Here is a 22,601-nt window from a genome sequence, read left to right as displayed (position 1 = left end):
GATGCGGGCATTGCTACGTACGATTCATACTCGTATTTTATATATGAGCTTGGCTGGGCAACTATAGCTCTTCCCATAGGCCCCGCAGGCAAAAGCGGAACATATCTCATCATGCCGCAGTATACAAGCTTGTCTCTTTTGATGCCTGGCTTTCCAAATATGTAAGAAGCACAGAACCTTCCTCTTAGATGTTCATAAACAATGACAAACATAAAGAAAAAAACAAAATCTTAATGTGAGATCCATGTCATAGTCATCAGGCATTTATCTTTTAATTAGCTTTTTTTTAATATCTGAAATGAATAAAACCAAAAAATCTTAATTAATAAAAACCAAGACTCTAGTCGCTTCTGTTTATAAAGCTCCTTTGATGCGTTTAAATGCCAGTCTACTTGTTTGACAAGCTCTTGAAATCTGAAGAACAGATTAACCCCTTAATGACAAAGACCGTACATGTACGGGCTCAAAATGCATTGTTTTCAATGGGTTTAGGGACCGCCCATTGTCATTAAGGGGTTAACAAAAAAGGCTGCATGAAGACTTAATCAGAATTAACCATTCCGTATCATATCGGGTGTTGGCCAGAGAATTACTACATTTTACCCCGTTCCGATCCCCCCCCCCAACAAAAAAAGGTTACGCAAGTTACCAGATATAACAGTCTAGACTATAAAATGTTTCATGGGTTATCCAAATGATTAATGGCATCATGCGCTGCTTTTTAATTGTAATAAGATTTCGCCATGATTGCAGATTTAAAGCAGTAATAGAATCCAATGGTTAGAATCGGGATGACTGATGCATTTAATATGTGCTGTATAAAAGAAGCTGGATGCGATGTATATAGCTGATGTATTAAAACCCATTTAATGTTCTTTCCTCTCAGTAACTCATACACAGTTTCATTAAACTGGCGGTGGATCAGCTGGCGTGGCTGAGACTCTGTGTAATGTCTGCTTTTGTTGACGGCAATATTTAACCATTATGTAAGAGGAAAGGGTTAAACGGTATTGCACAGGTACGCAACACTTTGTTTGGAATATTCACTTTGAATGGGAGCGGCTACTTAAAAATATACCGCATAATACCCGACTTGTCAACATCCCTGTACACAAAATATAAGTCTAGCTTGCGGAGTACAGTAAATCCGAGCCCTGGAACGTACTGGCGTTTCAGTAAGTATATAAACACACCAAGAGAGACCCATCAAAGACAGCAGAGTATTGAATTCCACTTAGACTCAGTCTGGGAGCAAGCGGCTTACAGAAACGTCTTTTTAACAGCCCGATGAGATTTTTACAGTGGAAGTAATTACTGATATGAGAACATTCCTGTGTATTAACAAACACGCATAGCTTTTCTTTTCCCCATTAATATGTTTTGGGTTTTTTTTTACATTTAAAGACTGGATGTGTCCGTTCAATTAAATATATAAAACTGAAGAAATCGGTGAATTCCTTGGCAACTAGTTGCCGATCGTTAATTGACAATACACAATGGGTAAGAAAAGATTGAATGATCCAAAATCCTGACTTTGTCTTCTAGAATCGAGACATGTTGAGCAGTTTGTTATTTGTTATATGTTGTACGGTGACATTTTTTTCATGTGTCATTTTTATTATCGTTATCTTTTACTTGTACAGCGGCAATAATTTACGCAGGGCTTCTTGTAATACATATATATACAAAGAATACGGCAAAACTAGGATCGATAGGCTAAGACAAACTATTACATTGGGCAAGGAGGGCACTGCACACAAGCTTGCAATGAACATATACTGCACCTCAATCTTAAATTAGAAGCCAAATAGTTAGCGATATATGATCAAAATGCCTGTAAGCCTAATGGAAATGTCATTATGTTTCATAATACCCATATTTGTGAAATAGTGATGCAAGAAGCTACAAAATTAGGAGAGCTAGATGTGACTTAATGGATAGCACTCTTCTTTTTGAGTTAGGTTTTTGCCCCTGATAAAAGGAACTAACACGTATGGTCTGAATTTATGTTAAATGCACCAGAGAAAAAGTTACCCCATTATTCCTGTAATGATGGAACAAGAGGGAGGAAGGGTTATCACCCAAGACGCTACACACTGACCTATAAGTATTTATTGAATAGGCATTATATATATATATATATATATATATATATATATATATATATATATATATATATATATATATATATATATATTATATCAGCTCTGCCTCTTATGTGGAGTGGCTTGATGAAGGAGTCGGATGAGCTACACATAGAGGCAGGACTAGCCTCAGCCAGCCTTTAGTGGTTGGGGAGTTGTTGGAGGTTAGGAAAAAATTTGTTGGAGTGGACGTGTCCAAACAAGGTTGTCCTGTCAGGAGGATGAAGAAACTGACCTGAAGACCCAGGGAAGCTAGGCTTCATCCGGAGACCCCAAGCCAGACCCTGAAGAGTTCCCAGGCTTAATATTGCCCATTGAGTGCACCTAGATCACATTAACTAAAAAAAAACACTTCAGAAAATAGTTGGCACTGGCTTAGAGAATTTAGTTATTTTGATCATATATGCAAATTTTATAAAGTTGCTCTAAGTTATCAAGTGTGGGTAAAGTTTGAAAGAAGAAATGGATAATCCTTTTAACGCATTAATCTTTGTACTAAGCGTGTTTTGACATCGACAGAATTAAAGCAATTTTCCAAATCATTCAGCTGCTGTAGTCAGTTGACAGAAAAAGATTTATTTTTGTCATTTGGATATTAAAAGTCTTGGAAATGATTCTACCCCTACACATATTAGATGATTATTTTATTTTCAAATTGTCTTTTAAAAGTAGGATTTATATACAGTAAATGCAAGGGAGGACTCTTTCTTCCTACATTCCAATCTGAAACAATTTATATTCAAATTTTAAGATTAAGGTTCTCCGGTAAACCACAAAACTTGCAGGTGTGTTGAGATGATATGAAATATATAATGTACTAAGGGTCCCGGGAAAAGCCAACTCTCTCCAGTTTGTTGGCTATTGTAAAGTTGGAAATGGGGTTCTTGAATGCCATCTTATGTATTCTTGCAGGGGAAAATGTCTATGGTGGTTCATTTATATTATGCTGAGATGTTGATGAGTTGCAGAGGTTTGCCTTGGTGCTAAATGGCATGACAAATTAATAAATTGGTGCATAGTATTTAAGCCTGAACAAATTCCATGTTTTTACAATGAAATCTGATTCTAATCTTGCAAGAGCAGAATCGTTTTCCTCTGCACCAATATATTTTCAATTGTGTTCATTTTAATGTCAAATTGTATCTTGTCAATGTTACTGTTAATTTTCAATGTTCCCCTATTGTAACAGTAAAATGAGCTCCATTGGCACATTCTAAGTAAGTGTAATGTAATCGGCGCACAGTTTACTGTTTATCAGAAAAATGTTAATATCCCCGAATGATAATCCACCACTTTAATTTTAAGCACCTATTAACTAATGCTAAATTATAATGGAGAAGCTTTGGAAGTACATTTGACATCCACATGAATATCAAATAAATGCGCTTTGATCAGGAGTATTATAATGAATACCAAATGAATTGATAGTGATGGCTCTCTTAAAAGGTTTCCTGATCGCGTGTGCGGAATATATTTTCTTCTGCTTTTATGTTCTGCGAAGGAAATAAAAACGTATCTTCTTCTATTCTACCGTGCAGCTAAAATTATAATGTCTTCCACAAAACGCTCTACCTCTGACATTTTAATTGATATATTTGCTCCACAATAGAATAGCCGACAGACTAACGGATTAATAATTTATCGCGCAGTTACCGATCCTTCCATATACATTCGTTTTTCGTGGTGCATACTCCATGGGTCTAAAAATGTGAGGTAGGGATTTTTGATATTCTGGGGTTGGTGGGGTAAAGGGGGTCACTGGTGGTGACAAGCGGGTTGTCTATAAGGTGCTAACAGCTTGAGTGTAATAGCAATCTCCGAGGGGAAGTAAAGCGTTTCTGTCATAGGGTCTTGGGTTTCCTTGATGGAACCCATGGGAAGACACATGCTGGGGTTCTAGGAGTGTCAAGTGGCTTTTTCAATGCAAGGCTAAGTGGTGGTGGATTCCTAAACATGTGGGGGCTCACTGATGGGGCTTTTCTTATTTTGTTTTATATGGGGAGAGACTTTAGGGTACCTGGGGACTCAACGCATGGAAATGGGAAGGACAGTACATGAGGTACTAGGGGACAAAAATAATCTGAGGTTAACTGTTGATGGCCCACAAGAGCAAGCGTACCAAAAGCTGCTTATGGATATAATTTATCACAGAAAGGAAATGCTACTGATCTCATATCTGGAAGCCCAAATTTGATGTTTACACTCAATCCCATAGGGTATAATATACAGGGATACAAGGACAGAAAGAGTGCAAGAGTGATAATTATGTGAATTGAAATGAATATGTACACTTTAATAGAAACTGTAGTTTGTATAATCTTATATACCAGCAACCCCCAACTCGATCAAACAACAACTTATAACACAAATGTAGTTGTATGAGTCATTCCCTATGACAGTCACCTGTGCACATTAATGGGAATAAAACCTTACACTATTCTTTAAGGTAAAGAGCAGAACAAAGTAAGGGTCGCCCGTTATAATCCCGCTATTATTATAACATGCCACTGTATAATGGTTTTCACCCAATGTCACCATAACATTATCCAACGGTGACAATACTAGGAAAGGTTAGACAGCCTAGTCAGTTTGATTGAAGGATAGAAAAGAAGAGAGGGGAGGGGAGTATTTTTTCTACTATTTCTATACCCAATTGCCAGAAATATGCCCCAAAAATAGATTCTCAACAAATGTTAATATTAATTCTCATTTAACATTATATATATTACACAGCTCCACAGATGTTCTTTTCCTAGGCCAACAGGTCAATGTAACATCTTTGGACAGTTGTCTTGTTATTAACATGATTAATTAGACGAGCTGACTATTTTTTAATACTGTGAAAAAAATACCCTCAAAAAACAAACATCCCATTGTCTCTTATCTTTATATATAAACATATATCTAATTAACAAGAAATGCAAAATGTTGGTTTCTATCTGGGGTATCATTTCTTTCTTACCTTTCATTCCAAACTTGGATCGCCTTCCGTATTTGTTGATGACAATAAAGAGAACCACTAACAAGACACAGGCGAAGGCTGCAAGCCCGACTGCTATCGATACCTGTAGGTCATCAATACAAAAATCTGTTAATGTAGTGAATTAGGAATATATATCTATTTAAAGTGAACAAGATAACTCAATCCCAAATTGCCCACTCTCAATGCCTAATCATCTTTTCTCCAATATAATAGCTTCTCTTTCCATTATATAGTATGAACTAGAGCAACCCAATAACCATAAGCTAACTACAAGCTAACTACAACAGGTTTTCATGTGTGTGTAGGTATCAGCCCATTTAAATATACTCTAATATGGCAATGCATTATAACCTATGATTTGCGTCTACACCCATTTCACACGCATTGAATTATTGCATATGAAAAGATGTGTTTTTGTATCATTAATGCATAATATATTTTATCAGGGATGCCTATTAGGAGAGCATTTCCAAAGGGGAAGCCAATAATAATCTATGTCAACAACTACTTGACACAAATTATACAATGAGCAGTCAAGAGAGACTTTTATCAATTGTTTGCAAATAGATCAAGCTATATAATATACACAACGTAAAGAAAACCCAAAGGTACCTTGTAATTAATTGAAGGCTTAATATGCAAGATTAATTTCCACAACATTAAATTCAACTCTATTTTACTGGCCCCTGAAGTCCGACCTGAAATAGATGTGAAAATCCCCTAAAGGTAATTGATGAATGAATAGTGAACGCTGGAACGTTATTCTACTTGACTCCGAGAGGCAGGGAGGACAGGCTACAGACAGAAGTGGATGGGAGGGCATGCCGTTTAGGACTCTACGACATAAAGTTTTCAGAAATAGTTATTTACAACTATTGTTTATACATTGTGTGGACGTTGCATAGCTTGTGCCAATGCAATGGTTAGGGGATGTCAGTGTTGGACGAGTTGTAGGTTTAAACTCTGTAGTTGTATCTCCCCAGCTATACTTAATGAAGTATTCTAGAAAAATATCAAGTGTGAAAATTCACACTGGCAAACAATCACCTGGCAATGAAATAACGACTACCTATCATCAGGACCATTATCACCATCTTAGGTGTTACCAGATATGTAACTGAATTAGCTTAGTTCTGAAGAGGTGAAGATAACATGTCAAAATCTGAGAATGAACAGGGCTAATCTTCATTGAATGCACGCAAAATTAAACAACAGCAGTTTATCTGTGCCTTGTATGCATAAAAGCATGTATTTAACTATAATTAAGTTGTGGAGGATAGGTCAGAGTCGTACGTGGGGACTTTTTACACACCCTGAGTTATAACACCATCTCATGGTCTTGGTGTGAATGGACCGATTCTAGGGGTCACACGCTCTGGAGCTAACACCATAGTTGATTATAAGGATATCTGTGTCTTAGTTGGTGTTAGCACACATGAATTAATTTCATAATATCGTCACTTCCCAGCAAGTATTTGTTTTGGTTTTTTTACGTAAGGCAAAAAAACCCACCAAAGGTTCGTCACTACCACAGAACCACTGAAGAAGACCATTTCATTTTGGAAGTCCCAGATATGGCAATAATAATGCAAAATGCTAATAATATATTTACCTTAATAATGTAAGGACCTCAAAAATACGGCAATCACAAAGTTATTATTATTGGCATCATGGAAGAGAGTGGTAACGTGTACAATAATAGTTAAATTCTATTTAGGTTTAAAACTATAAATTCTACTGCATTAGCACAGAATTCAATAAAAAAAAATTAATTCTCATCCACAGTTTAAAGACTGTGATCAAATAATTATTGGGGGAGTTTTGGTTGGATTTTATTGTTAACATTTTCTAGTGTTTTGTAGTAGTAGTAGACATCATACTGGAATGACCTGCTAAAACAGTCCTTCTTCTAATTTGAGGTCTGAATAATACCATGGTTACAACGCGAAGCAAGATTTCATGTCACAATGTTTTGTTCGCATGCGGTTCATTATCTGCTTTAAAAAGATTTGATGAATATATTAAAAAGCAAAGGCTACATGTTCTCAAGGCATCAAGAAAGGTAACTCACGCCAAAAGTGTCCTCCTCTGGTTTATGAGTCACGCTGATTGGAGGTGTGGGACTAACTCCAGTATCTGCTACTGAAACAAAATGAGTCGAATAATTTTATGAACAATATATTATTATGTATCTTGCACGGTGCCTGCTTAAAAGGGCACTTACTATTTTTATCTCCAGGTTCAGATAATTGGATACCAGCCGACACAGTGAACTTTTCTACCTTGGGAAGAGGCTTGTTTGAATATAAATGTATATCTGACCCAGGAGATTCAAACATAGTATAATGGAATTCAAGAATAATCAAATATAGGCATTTTTAAAACTTATTAAGGAAATAGTATTTCCGTTATTATTTTGCTACCGTGGCTAGGACTTGCTTTCTGTAGCCCGCGAGACTTATCTTCCATCAACAAGCAATATAATGTTACCTATAAATATTGCCATTCTTAACCATATGTATATTGGCCAGATGAGGGATTCCATTGTCAAGTCCCCTGTGCCTTTACTGTCAACATGATCTATTAGACTTAGTGGCAAAGAGATTACAAGTCCTTCAGACATTCGTTGTAACTTATGTTTAATGCAGTAAGCCTTTGTGTAATAGGTAAAACAAAGAGAGAGAGAGTTGATACTTACCTGAAAAGAAATAGTCAGTATTCTCTGCAAAAAGGACAGACAATAAATGGCAGATTTAGTAAAGAGAGAAATAGGCATATGGCAATTAGGGTTCTATAATCTTTATTTTATTTCATTCTGATTCTTGGATAAAGTATCAATATTTAATTGAAATAGAGTAATATTATAGTAAACACAACAGGTTTACATTTACGAAAATAAATGTATAAATATGTGTGTATATATATATATATATATACACACACACATATTTATACACATTGTGGTGTTTTTGTTAACGTAAACCTTTATTTTAAGGTATCAAAAGAAGAAGCATCACTGGTATATAGTTAATGTATTTAATTATACCCAAACTTTAAGATCGATTTTATACACAACATTATTATATTGTTGCTGTGAATATAGCAGTTAGGGAGTATTAGTGTTATATTGAATTTTACTACAATCTGCAACGCTTATATTGTGGAAAAAAAAAACCTCTTCTATTTACACAAATGTAGAGATGGGGTTGTAAACAACAACATAATACATCGGAAGTGACATCAGAAGGCTCTACAAGGGTTCCGGAGGAGAGAAAAGGGATCCAATGGGCGTACGCTGGGTGAATAGGCCAGATCAGAGGTGGCAGGGGGAACAAGCAAGCACAGGGGTTTTGGGAGAAGGTTAATCTTCCATGAAATGTTTCACGTGCAAGAAGCACATCAATAAATGGGTGCCTTAGTAGAACGGGGAGCCTCTCCTTACCATGAACTATTTACAAACTCTATAAGTAATTCCAATCATGTTCCTTGGCATTTCCATATATATCCCTTTCCTTACCACTGATATTGTATTGTATATTGTATACATTTTATAGTTATAATATACTACTGTACAGCAGCATGTGTACTTAATGCCTGCAACCTATGAAATAAGAAAGTGCTTCAAAGGCACCCTTGCCTTGGATTATCATTACCAGGACTGAATTGTTGGCTGTTGATCCATTATTTTTAAAGCCTGTGTCTGTATGCTCAAGACAGAGGACATACTTCATGTGTAATGTAATGTGAACAGAGCCCTAGTCTGAATGGGATGGCCACCGAAAATCTAGAATAGAATGGATTGTTTACTGTTCAAAATTGATATTTGATTGGATGGAACATCTAAAACTGCATTTGTTTTGTGGGTTGTGGGAGAATTGAAATGCATTTGACATAACAATCACTCTTTCAATGTCAGATAAGTGTAATGCTTTGTCTGCAAGAGTGCAAATGGCTGTTTTAATGCTCAGTTGCCAGAGAGACTCCAAAAAAACCTGTATATGAAAGCACAGCAGGTTTCGTCTGCAGATACAGGGTAATGTGTAGGAATCAGACACAGAATACGCAGGCACAGAATACGCAGGCACAGAATGTACTTACCTGGGAATGGCTGTTCCAGAAAATGAGCATAAACGGTTTGCCTAGCAACTCCTAGCTTATTAGTAGCAACAAGAGTGTAATTTCCATTGTAGTAATGAGTAGGTTTATTAAAGAGGAGACAGCCTTCTGAGACATTGTCATGCCCATAGAACTCTGTACGGATGAAATCCACTTCTCTGAGGGCTTGGTTGTTATGGAACCACGTAAGAACCGGCTGAGGATTCCCACGTACCACAAATTCGATACAGTGTTCAAGTCGAGACACTGGTTCTTTCAAACTCAATATCCGGGGTGGGTCTAAAAATGAAGAAACCAAAGTGAAAGCGAAACTTGCATTAATACATCCTTCATTTCCAATGTAGGCAAGGTATTTTATAATTTGCCAAATGTATCATGGATGTTGAAACAAGTCCCTGAGCAGAACAATGACCCTAAAATAAAGGTTATTAAAAGCACCTTTAAAATTATGGTTCCATCTACATCATTTCTTTACCGGTCATTTCTAGTTAAAAAAAAGTGAAAGAACAATCAGATCTTTACTGTGAATGTGCTTTCCAGACACAGCTAGCTCCTGTGCTGTCTGAGACCGGCCAAAATAACCCAAAACAATAAAGTTTAGTTGCACTTTAAGTCTTTACATGAACATGAGCACGACGACTCCTGACCCAAGCACCATTAACTTTCTAAAGAGGCGAATGAAATAACTGAAATGGGCAAACGTTAGACATACCCAGCACGGCTCACAGCACATGATTTATGAAATGAAAAAGTAACATAGCAGCAGCACCAGAAATGGGAAAGGACAAGTAGAAGGGATAATTGAGGACAGTCTGGGTGGGCTCTTAGTTCATCACAGGTAATAAGGAAAAAAACACTGGGCCAGCCATGTCCAAGTGGATAATGCTTAATTGTTACAAATGAATCAACTTACAGTAGACAGTGAGTGGAACGCTAGCATTGGTCATGCCCACAACATTCTCTGCAATACAGGTCAAAGTGAATCCATTGTCCTCCCCTGAAACATTGACTAGGGTCAGGTTAACGGAATGCACGCTGTTCCAGTTGACATTGGTCTGAAAACACAGAGATCATTTTAGGAAAGAATTAGCAGAAATATGCAAGACAACTGTTAAAAATTGAACAAAGCAAATGGGAAAAGAATTCTGTGAAGCTATCAGTGTGAAGGAACAAAAGAGGCTTTCATTACAACATCAAAGGAGTTTTCAACAGAGAAAAGAATTCAATTCTACAAATGTCTTTTTTGTACCTTGTTATTTCCTTTACAATGTTAACTATATTTTTATCTTCATAATTGTCAGAATAAAGTCCATTATAATACAATTCCTAGCTAAACAATAGCACAGAATTCATACAATTAGTGCAAAATATAGTTTTTTTTGCATAATGGTTTGGAAACTTTATAATTGTTGAATGTATTCTGAAATCATTAAAAACGGTAATTTCTTTAAAACAATGAAAATATGGATCATTAAAGCAAATTGTTTAGATCTGTGCTAAATGTATAACAAACAGTGATGGGGGTTCAGAGGTTTAGAAACAAAAAATATTATCTTTGTTAATGGGTAGGAAGAAGACATACAAAACTAGAATTTTAAGAGCATATAAAAGGCATTTGCCATTTCATTTGCATATTAATGTTCCACAAACCTTTCTTGGCCCATGGTCTGGCCTTAGGATAGCCCTGTGTCTGTCCAGCTCAAGAGTTCCCCAACTGAGGTCAGGTGAAGCTTATTACCCCATTAAAAACCAATAAATTACAAAGTCGGCTCACAGCACTGTATCCATTTTTCAAATAAAAAGAGACAACTTGGCTTTATATTACAAACAAAATTGTGGATTTTTTTAAGAAAAAAACATGTTTTCTTAATCCACTTGCTCCACATCTGAGGATTCCAAGTATGTTTTATTTGTAAATGATGATGTTCTAAAGCCCCAGAACTCTTCATTCAATACCAAGAAATGGAATTGATGAAGAAAAGAAAGAAGATCACATTCGCTCCTAGGACAAGGAGAGGTCCTGTAAGCATCTCTCTGAACGACATTACTGGTCTGGAGCTTGCTTTCCACAACCAGACCTAGCTGGACTGAGGTTGACACTAAAACCAGGACTTTATGCTCCTCAGCCAGGACTCACATAGTTAAAGCTAATTGGCTTTTATTTTCTGTGAGGATTCACTATGTAAACAAGCATAGTTTACCCATAGGTCTATATAGGTCTATATATTTTATATGTACATATTTGACTTTTATTGTACTTTCTATAATGTTAACATAATATCATATTTATTTTCATTATATTCTTTTAATTGCATATATATAATCTTCTAAATAGGCTACATGTGAAAGTGTAGTTGGCCTGTAAACTGTGGCTATTATATTCACAGAGAATAGTTATGAGATAACTGTGAGAAATTAGTTGAGCTTGTCACCTCTCCTGCTACCATTGATTAAGCAGGATCATTTTGTTCCTGACACATATTAAAAATGCAATTACACAATTCCTTGCATGTCTCACACTATGCAAAACTGAAGTAAAATAACTGCTCAAGATTAATCAAGTATAATCTCTTCTGTTTTTTTGGTCCTATTTTTATTCTACATTTATAATATGTATTATTATATAAAGCGGAGTGACAGAATCAAATAGCGTCAAACTATATAAGCATCATATTTTATTCTGATAAAGAAGTACAAAGAAAATATTGCTCGATTAATATAGCAACTCTTAGGATGTCATGTAATGTTTATGTCCAAGATAATCTTTTAAACTTTATAGTTGCCAGCTACCTGAACATTCAAAGCCAACACATGTCTACTTCTTTGCTGTAGCGGTGTCATTAAACCCACCTACTTCTAAGTTCCAGGTGACACTGGGTCACATAAGGGGATAAGACCTGGGTGTAGGGTTCATAACACCTAAAATAACAGAGAATCCACTGGCGGCACCCTAAAGTACAGTGATAAATGATGATGCTGCTGAACCTCCTTCTTCTTTCTCTGGATCTTAGGATTTCATATAAGTTTCTAGCCAGAACCTGGAAAAATTTGGTGGTTTTTCGTGCAATCAAATAACTTGTTATATATGTCTAAACTGCATAATGTCCACGTTCTTGTTTGGGATCCCCATCCCTCTTTTCTTATTTTCTAACATAACGTCCCTCTTTTCTAGTACTTAGAACATTTGCTATGTATGAGTGTATCGCAATGTTCTCCAAACACTAAAAGTCACAAACGTGTACAAAAACAATATAAAAAGTCACACCTCTAACCACACTCCCTAAAACACGTCCCTCTTCAGCCATTTAAAATGCTTTAAGGTATAAAATAACCTACCTACTGAATTGACATCGACATACTCTTTAAGATTTCTAACGCTCCAAAACTCCTTAAACACACAGGGTAGATATTGGCTCAACAAGCAATTTTCATCAACAGTTTCTACTTTTTACCTGATGTGTGTTTATTGAATGGAGATTTGTAACAATCCAGTCGACGTCTGGAAGCGGTGAGCCAGATCCGTTACAGGTTAGCACTGCGTTATCGCCTTCTTTTACTATTAGACTGCTGTGGCTGACGCTGATCCCAGGAGGATCTACAAAAGAGAATGCGATGTCTTAAAGAAAACGGAAAATCAACACCATATTAGTCTACATGATCTCTGGCAAAAATATGATCTGCTTGGGAGTTCAGTAGTTCATTATGATAAAAGAGCCCTCTGAAAATCTGATTACTTCGAGATAAGGCTTCACTCTGCCCTTCAAAATGTTTCTTAAGTGCCAAATCTGAACGCATCTTAATTCTCAAGAGACAATTTAGTGATAATACTGCATTCCCTTAATAGATACTATTTTTAATCTTGAAACATTTTCCTGATAGAAGCTGGAGAAAATAAAAAGGCAGCGATAGCAACAATGTGGTCGGACTAGGCTTTTAATCCGGAATTTGTTACAAGGAATATATTAAAACATAGGATTTATATCCAGCACTCACAAAGCAAAAGAAGTACTTGAGAATCAAGAATCTTCTTGAAGGTTTACATTTTTTTTTGAAAATAAAGCAATAAATAGTTTTACTAAAGTGATTTTATGTATCAAATATTCTCAAAACCTGTTGGCAGAAAAAGAATAAAACCTGATTGACAATGAGAATAGTTTATCCTGATAACAGAAGCTAATCCTTTAGCAAGACAAGAAAGCAGCAATATATTAAGATCCTCAGTGCCACACGGAATTGTTGTAACATAATTCACATCATTATTGTTAAAAAGGACCTTTTTCTTGTCTTTTCACACCCAATTTTTTTAAAGTAGGGATTTGATTAACACATCTTGACATGTGTCAAACACCTTGAAGCCATATTTTTTTATGTGAATGTGAATTTAGCCTTGAGTATAATATAGGTATAGCTACTATGGGTAAATTATACTTAGTAGCTACAGCTACAAAAAGTGGGTTAAACTATATAATGTATGCCTGTCTGAAGGGTTCAGGCATGAAAGATGTTTAAAGAAGGGGGAGAGGAGGGAGGCACTCATATAGAAGCATAGAATTTGAGAACACACAAGAACCAATTGGCCCATCTAATCTGCCCATGTTTTACTAATAGAAACTCAAACCCTTATCAATCCATTAACTTAGACTGTCTTAGATGTAGGACATTGAAATGTCACTCTTACACATTAATATTTACATATTTTATACCCCAGTCCATTGAACAGCAGTTCACTGGGGAGATATTGAGGGGCCATCATAGCATACTGTACCCCAGGCATCATTAAGGGGGAGCACATATGATGTCAGCAGTAAGGACGGTGTATGAGGTGGCTGGGGGTGTTGTCTTAGGTAAGAACTAGGATAGCATCCAAGATAAATCCATTAAAAAGGGTAACCCACTAATGTAAGGTTATTGCTTTTAGTAAGAAGTGTAGGTTTAATTCTCTGTATAGCTGGAGGTAAGTCCTGCTCCTTACCACACTGTGATATGTTCATTTCTTGCAGCGGAATGACGATGCCCTCCACATTCATACAGTACAGCTGCTGGCTTCTCAGGTTCGCCTCATTTTTCCACTGGCCAAGTTGAATCCAGCGAATGTCACAACTGCAGTTAAAATGGTTTCTTTCTATTCTCCTACGGATTAAGGAAAGGTGAAAAAAATATATTTTTAGAACAGAATCACCAAGGATGTTCTCAAATACTGAGTGTACAAAGGCTAAAAGGCTTCACAACCACTGATATGATGTATCATTTTGTTTATTTGGTTTTCACATGTAATATTTTACTATGAGCTGGGATTTGACTGTTATACCAGAAACAGTGACATTTGTTCCAGTCCAGGCATCCGTGTTTGAAAAGGACAGTCTCTCCTGGAGACATCTCTTAACATCTCTCTCTCATTCCTCCATGTACTTGCTTCCTAACATAGAAGAGTACAGGTTGGCACCTGCTGGAGGCAGCTACCGAAGTCACCTATATAGTAGGGTTGTTGCAGGATGAAGCAATCCCCCTGAATCCCTAGACTGGCCACAATGGTGCTTTTCTTAATAGCACATGTTGAAGTCTGTAAATATTTTGTTATAAAACAAATGGTGTGTTCACTTTTTATTAATATGTAAATAATGTAATAAATAATCTGAGGTTTTAATATTTTCATGCAGCAAATATATTCTGGCAAATGGTACACTGTGACCTTGATTAAATTTCATTTCTTAGATACGAGGAAAAGGCACGATGGGTCATTAAGTGACATTTAAATGAGATCAGTCCTTCCATTACTTTTAATATAATTTGTGCTATTAACTTTCAGTATTAACTAAAAATATTTACGGTATTACAACATTCCAATCGGTTATATATTTTCAAGATATATGTGACCTGATACCTATTCTGTGGGTAACAGGGCCAGACAGGAACATTATGTCCCAATGACCTACTAGGCATTGGCTCTGCAAATGGTTAGTCTATGCCTGATGGGTAGCATGCAGGTTATATGGACCACACCACTAGGCACCTTTGGACATGCCATACAGAATACATAAGAGTACCTGGTAAAAAGATTACACATTTAGCTATTGGCATTATAAATAAGAAATATAACCAATATATGCTTCAACAGTACATATCTAAAGAAAAGAATGAAGGGTTTTAACACTACTGAGCTCAACAAATCTCTAAGCGGCTATATTTAACCTTGATTAATCTACTGCAATTTTCTCTGCACTTTGTAAAATAACTTGGGCAATAGTTACTGGAATTTTACAAAATGTAGTAATGAGGCTCATTAATCGAATGTTGTGTGGTTCTGCTATTATTGAAGCCAGTTACTAAATTATTCTACATAGGCATGATCTTTCTGTGATGATGCTTTGCCCCAGGGGCCAGGCAAATGGCTTCTATTTCTGTGTCTTATCAGTGATAGCGCTACATGGCAAGAGCTTTAACTCCGAACCTCTGCAAGCAATAAAGGGTATAAAATACTATCTTACTTCTGTTGATAATTAATGAAGACCGCATTAATAATGAAAGACCAGTGTGCTCCAGGGCTAAATTTACTAACAACCTACATTAGTGCCAGTGATGTAACTTGTCTTAATCGAAAGGCACTTGGGACAGCTGTGCACAAATTAACTTCTGCCATTTACTAAATCCATTTAACACCACAAACCTGCTGCACTTTTTTGTAGTATAGATTATTTATACATTTGTGTGATTATTTATTAATGCATCCTCCCACTCTCCTATTTAGGATGATGTTTATGGGAAGAGATGTAGCTATTTGTGAATCCTTATTTCTGCCTATATTATAATTGGAGAGTTTATATATATTTATTTTAAACTATCCGGTGCTGATCTCTAAAGCATTTCTTTTTATCATGTTGCTTAACCCGTAGTGATTAAAGTTTTAGCAAGAGCCATAAGGTGTAAAAACAACAACAAAAAGTTTGCCGGTTGCACCCTCTTTAGCCTAAATACAATGGCCACTAACATGTAAGAAAGTCTATCATTTTCACATCATATTTAGACCTGGATTAGATTCCACTTGGTGCTTGGAAGACAGAGGTGTATGGGGGGGGGGGGCAACTATCTGCAGAATAGGAGACTAACATCTACCATCTGGAAGCACAACCTGAATCATATAATGGCCCAAGATTTGTTAAAGAAAAGGGAATAAAATGTTTTTTAAGCAAGAGGTGAACTCCACACTAGGTAATAGAGGCAGTCAGCTAGGATATCACCGGTTGCCATTAACTAGAATCATCTGGCAGAACGGTTTTATTCAATGCAAGGACAGAACTGCCACTGGTTCAGAATCAGACACAAAGCATGGTCTGTACAGAGAGCCCACGGAATTTAGGGGAATCACTGTTCACGATATGGTTGCTCTTCTGGAAATCTGTATCTCTAAAACACAGTCCATGGCGCAGTCCACTGAGAGCTAACAGAGAAAAGGTTTCTGAAAATCTGCAAAAAGAGAACAGATGTGGCGACACCAGTAGTTCCTGCTTTTGCAGGGTGGTTTTAATGCAGTTGTGGTATATATAGAGATTTACATCTATTTCTAGTTCCTACAGATAACCAACAGATAAGCAAAACATGTTTGTCTGCTTAGTTATTATCACATAGCAACTGGTCAATGGATTCACAATACTCTGTAGATCTACGTACCTTTGTGTTCATAAATATCTTTTAACATTTTATTTTCCGATTGCTACTGTGCCTTTAATTTATCCTTTTATGTCACTACATCTTTATAAGTATTTGAATTTGTATATTATTCAAGATTGTGGAAAATTGAATGCAATGATAGTAAAAAATAATAATAACAATAAGCCACATGCATAGCCCATAGCTACTGGGGTTGAAATACAACATAAATCTGTCAAGTTCAACCTTTTCGAGCCTTATTGCATAGTCATTTGTATTCCGTATTCTACCCTTATTAGTCATTTCTTGGCTGTTGTTGCTATTGCAATAATCTAGAATCTGTGCCAAACGTAATGTTGTTAGGGTTTTTTGCTATAGCATTAGTCTGGGCATTGTGCCAAGTTTAGCTAGCAATGGAACTGTTCCTCTTTTATATATGTAACATGCCCAAGACAGTGTGTCCTTCCTTCAGTGGTCTTATATATATTTTTTTATTTTTCTACTCAAAATTCTTCCAGCCGGTGTAATTCTGTATTGCTTGCTCTCTAGCAATTAGGAACCACTTCTCAGAAGATAGGAATCCATATAAATTGGAGATTAAGATTTTGTACAGTTTCCTTTTTGAAATAATCTTGGATCAACCTGTTCAGGGGCTCTTCAGGTTTTTTTTATCTAGTAATAGAGTTCTGGAACCTCCACTGGCTAAAACACATTGGACATTCCAGTAAAAACTTCCTAAGCTAATCGGCATTTTCTAGGAATGTTCATCAGAGAGGAAATCCCATCCTGAACCATCTGTATCCCCGCTTGGTAGAGCATCCAGAGGTGGGTAATCCTAAAATAACACAATCAACTCCATTCTGATTTTTCTGAATATAGAGCCTAATTAACAAATGACTGTCCTTTTAAACATGTTAACACACAGTTCTCTTTTGCTATTCAGTTTCTGAAAAGGATATTAAATGCTGAAAATGTTTAGTGATTCAATCGAATTGTGATCAATATTATGGAAGACAATGGAGGAAATGTACAAATGGGGAAAACAACCTTCATAATGCATACATTTAATGCATATTCTGATCTCTGATCTCCCCAACTGACCCATTTATGCTATAGAGAACTGTGCAGACGTGTCACAGGGTAATTGGGGCAGCTTGTTGTCTTAAAGAGCGCCCTGGGATATGATGTTGTATGCTTAGCTTAGTGAACCAGGTGAAAAATAGGTCCAGGCTCAGAAATCCGCTGACCAATTGCTCCCCGTGCCATATGGCAAGTCATGGCCTGTTCAGCTCTATATAATACAGGAAGCAGAAACACAAAAATTGTTTAATCTGCTATGACATCAAAATAATAGCGAAGGTACATGCATTTTAAGGACAAGGCCATTTATTAGCGGAGAAAAGAATATATACCGTACTTTATTCATTCCGATTTCTTCTAAACTAGAATTAAACCCTGTCACCTTTCCATTTGTTTTGATTCATCTCTCTCAATTAACATGCCAAAGAAAAGAAATGTGTCCGCAATGCAGTTAATTTATATTTTAATGTTGTTTTTAAAAGGAACGTTCAAACTAACCCCCCACGATTTCTTGATGTGTAACATGCTCTGCTAGTGGATAAAGGATCAGCATAATATTAGACTACAAGGAGCTTTGCATAATGTGCACTTCATTACCCTGCCAGCTCTGCGTGCCTTTCTGCATAGGACAAAAATAATAAACTAAATCAGACACGTTTCACGTTTGTGATGATGCACATGAAGGGATCAGGATACACAAGAGATGGCAGGTGACTAGAGCGGATCAGCCAGGAAAAGATTGAAGTAAACAACGTGTTCCATATGCTTGGTGACATCGGGGTAAAACATATACATCATGGCCAATTTATCTAACTAGTAGATTACTAATGATTACAATAAACAAAGTCTTGAGTAAGAAAAATAAATGTCTCTGAAACACGAAATTACCAACACAATACATGCCTACATATACGGTTCTCAAATACCCCCATCATAGATCACCAAGACAATACCACTGCTTTGTCCTGGATCCCTAATATTTGCCCAATTACCTGGTCATAAATAAGTTAACTAAAGCAGTATTCATTATGCATACCAAATATTTTATATTTTTTATATTACATAAAACATGAATAAAGGAAACAGAGACGTTACCCAAAAGACAAGTATTGTTAATGCAGTGCAAACAAGCTAGCTGAAGAACCCACCCGAAAACACCTTAGGTGACTGAGATCCGGGCCACATTTTAATATATACGTCAGTGATTCACATGTACTTGTTATCTGCTTGTATAAATAGCATTTGTGAAACCTTGTTTTGCGCTGTTTAAAACTTTGTCGATTATAATTAAGTATGTCATAGTCTTACAGGGGGAAAAAAAGCACATTTTGAACTTTATCTAAACCTTATATCTCTAGATTTATTGTGATTATGGTGGGCCAAAATAATTGTTTATCGTCAAGAACTTTGTCTAATCATATCGCATAGTACTGATAAACACCTAGAGCAATTACATGAAATACAAGTAATAATTACCCAAAAGTTTAGATAAAAAAATAACAGTTTTGTTTATTTAGTTGCCACGTACAAACAATTTATTGTAATGTTATACAGCATAGTCTCTCTGATGTAAATGTCCTCAGACAATGGTGACTTTAGTTCCAGAAGGAATGCCCCTGGGCTTTCTATGCTATCTTCACTGAGCCGGAATGAAGTCATTTTAACCAGATGTACTCATAACCAAAATGTCTGGGAGTATATAGTATAACACATACAGAAGACTGACAAGTAATTTCAGGGTGTCACTTGTACTTCTCTATCCAGATTTATTTAAAAGTCCTACACAATAAAAATGTGCTTGTGGACCATGATATGAGATGACAACCCTTGAGAAATGAGAAGCATCATCTGAATGCTTCTTTTGTCACCGATGAAACAATGAATTATCATTATGCTTCCTACAAAAGCCAATCTCTGTGGTTCCGCTGGACGTTTTGCCATGGTGACAATCGTACTGGGCAAATAATAAGAAAAAAATAATGCAGAAAGATAAATATCCCTTCAGACAGCGAAACAATAAAAACCACGGCAAACAAAAAAAATGTTCCATGAATAAAACGTTTACATACTTGTTTTTACGCTTAAAAAGCCTTGGTTTAAAAAAAACAAAACAAATCAAGGATATCTATTCTTTCAATGCTAATGTGTAATATATAAACCTTTCCTTTGTGTTAATAGTGGTCTAATGTTGAGAGCTTTGTGTCTCCGAGATATTTTTCCCTGACTTATATATTCTAATCATATCCAAATATATGAATTCATTTCACAATAAATGCTAATGGAACAAATGTAATTTTGGAACAGCTTTGGAAGGTAAAGAACCTTCAACAGATATAAAATAAACCTTGGATTTTATTTACATTAATGACAAAAAAAACCTACCTCCACCTTTCTAATATAATATACAAAATGTCACACAAATTACTAATTAATAATAAATTAAAAGTAAGAAAATGTAACCGTAGGACCACTACATCAAGAGGACCCCATTAATAAGTGAATGATGAATTCTATATCTACTGTATATATTATTTTTAATTAAGTAACACTTAAGCAACAATAAAATAGCAAATTTCCCCAACCCTCAAGGGTGTTGAGGCATGGTTTGTTAGCTTTTTTGTGTTGTTTTTTTTCTGGGGGGTTGCAGTGCTCCTATTAATGGTCACAACATAGGGTTTCTTTAGCGATTATTTTTGGTTCTTCTAAAAGTGTTCTGTCATATTGTCTGGGTCTGTCGTTAAGAATGGAAAAAGTAGGGGATGACCCAAAGTTTTATCTGATGTGCTGTAATAAACCTAAAAGATCACATAGTAATAACTTAAAAAGTGCCATTCACACTTAGGTACCTTTCCCTTTTCCAATTATACAAACATATGATGTGAGCTGACAGTGTAAATCACAAAACCAAATAAAGCACATTGCTTGTGCGTCTGTATAAAGGCTTTCTGTTCCTACTTAGACACAGAGCTTCAATGCGATGACACTTGATTTGAGAAAACAAATCCCCATTTCCATCATGTCTCCTCTGAGCACATCAGCTTCAATCTCCCTAGTTACTTTGTGGTGAAACTTGAAAATTAACAGCACATAAGAATGGAGTCTGGAGATAGATATTAACACTGGGGAAAATGTGCTAAATGGAAAAAACAAAAACAAGGAGAAATAAGGGTATAAGAGATTAACTTGTTCACAGATTGGAATGGTTGTTAGCATATACTGTCTCCTTCACTCTCTAATGAAATAGACAATACATATTGCTTCAGTGTTTGCCATATGGTTAATGGCTGTTTCAGTCTGCTAATAAAATTGCAAGAGAATAATTGGCATTTCAAAAAGCTACTTTAGAATCCTTCATTCCAAAAGAGAGGGTCTTTATGGTTTCCTGTTTATATATGACCATTATACCAACCGGGACTTTGTATTCTAAATACATAGACATTAATATGTAGTTGATCCATTCAGCTTCCACTCTTCTGGGAAGGCTTTCCACACAATTTTGGGGTGTTTCCATTTATCCAGTAGAGTATTTGTGAAGTCAGGCACTAATAATGGACGAGAAGGTCTGGCTCGCAGTCTCCGCTCCTATTCATCCCAAAGGTGTTCGATTGGGTTGAGGTGAGGGCTCTGTGCGTTGGCCAGTCAGGTTCTTCCACACCAAACTCATCCAACCATGTCTTTATGGACCTTGCTTTGTCGTAAATGTCTTGAAAGGGACATTTTGGAAAATGCTATGCTTCCAATTTGTAGAAGGCCTTTTTCTATTCCAGCATAAGCTCTGGGAAGTTAAACATCCTGGTTCTTCAGGTTTTCAGAGGTATCTTTTGCAGGAGGTTATGCCCCTACTACAAAGCAACTGCTATAACCCCCTTCTTAAAAATAAACTATCACATATTGGAAAATACATAGCTGAAACATCATTTATCTGACATATAATTATGTTTCAGATGCTTCATTGTGTTACTGCAATAACACTGACTATTATTTGACTGAATAAGATGCTAAAATAGACCTAAGGGTGCCAGCTTGTTTCCTTCCTCTGAGAACACACAAAGTGTTGGTAAATATTTGTTGTTTTCATTACACAGTCCCAGGAAGGGGTTCTAATAATCTGGAAACCCCTTCAGACACTAATAAAGCAAAATGGTAAATAGAATGTATGCCAGGTTGCACAAAACCAGTGCTCTCAATTCAAACAATGGCATACTAAACAAAATATGGAATTGTTTGTAAAGATAGCAGATGTCCACATTTCTCTTGATATTCCTAATTTGCATAGCTCACTCTAAAGGCAGCAATATAAAAAGTATTGATGGGTTGAGTTGCTAAAGGTAACTATATGACAAACCAAGCATCCCAACCAGATAAGACTCAACTAAACAATTCAATTGGTTTGTTGCTTTCAAAATTCCTCTTTGCTCTGATAAGAATATCATTAAATTAAAAGATATTAACGGTTATATTGTTTACAGATAATGGTTTATCTTGATAAAAAAAAGAGCAGTATAACTCCTATGTGACCTACATTAAGGGAAACTTCTATGGGGATTCACTGCAATACATGGCTCCCGTATCGGATGTCAGATGCCATTTGCAGTCTCCATACTTATGCTATGACTTATGCTATGACTTACAAT

General features: G+C 36.1%; 1 protein-coding gene across 2 annotated transcripts in view; it reads right to left on the bottom strand.

Annotated features, from left to right (window-relative positions):
* Window positions 1–22,601, bottom strand: part of NTRK3 (neurotrophic receptor tyrosine kinase 3) — a 246,687-nt gene that overhangs the window by 111,039 nt on the left and 113,047 nt on the right. For both annotated transcript variants that reach the window (XM_053464460.1, XM_053464459.1), the window contains exons 5-11: window positions 14,216–14,373; window positions 12,696–12,838; window positions 10,157–10,298; window positions 9,226–9,522; window positions 7,826–7,849; window positions 7,199–7,269; window positions 5,107–5,209 (exon numbers count right to left, since the gene is read on the bottom strand). In XM_053464460.1, coding sequence (XP_053320435.1) covers window positions 5,107–5,209; window positions 7,199–7,269; window positions 7,826–7,849; window positions 9,226–9,522; window positions 10,157–10,298; window positions 12,696–12,838; window positions 14,216–14,373 — 938 coding nt within the window. The remainder of the gene's footprint in view (window positions 1–5,106; window positions 5,210–7,198; window positions 7,270–7,825; window positions 7,850–9,225; window positions 9,523–10,156; window positions 10,299–12,695; window positions 12,839–14,215; window positions 14,374–22,601) is intronic.

Source organism: Spea bombifrons, chromosome 4 (genome assembly GCF_027358695.1).
Source record: "Spea bombifrons isolate aSpeBom1 chromosome 4, aSpeBom1.2.pri, whole genome shotgun sequence".
Lineage (NCBI taxonomy): Eukaryota > Metazoa > Chordata > Amphibia > Anura > Pelobatidae > Spea > Spea bombifrons.
This window is presented reverse-complemented; position numbering and strand designations above follow the sequence as displayed.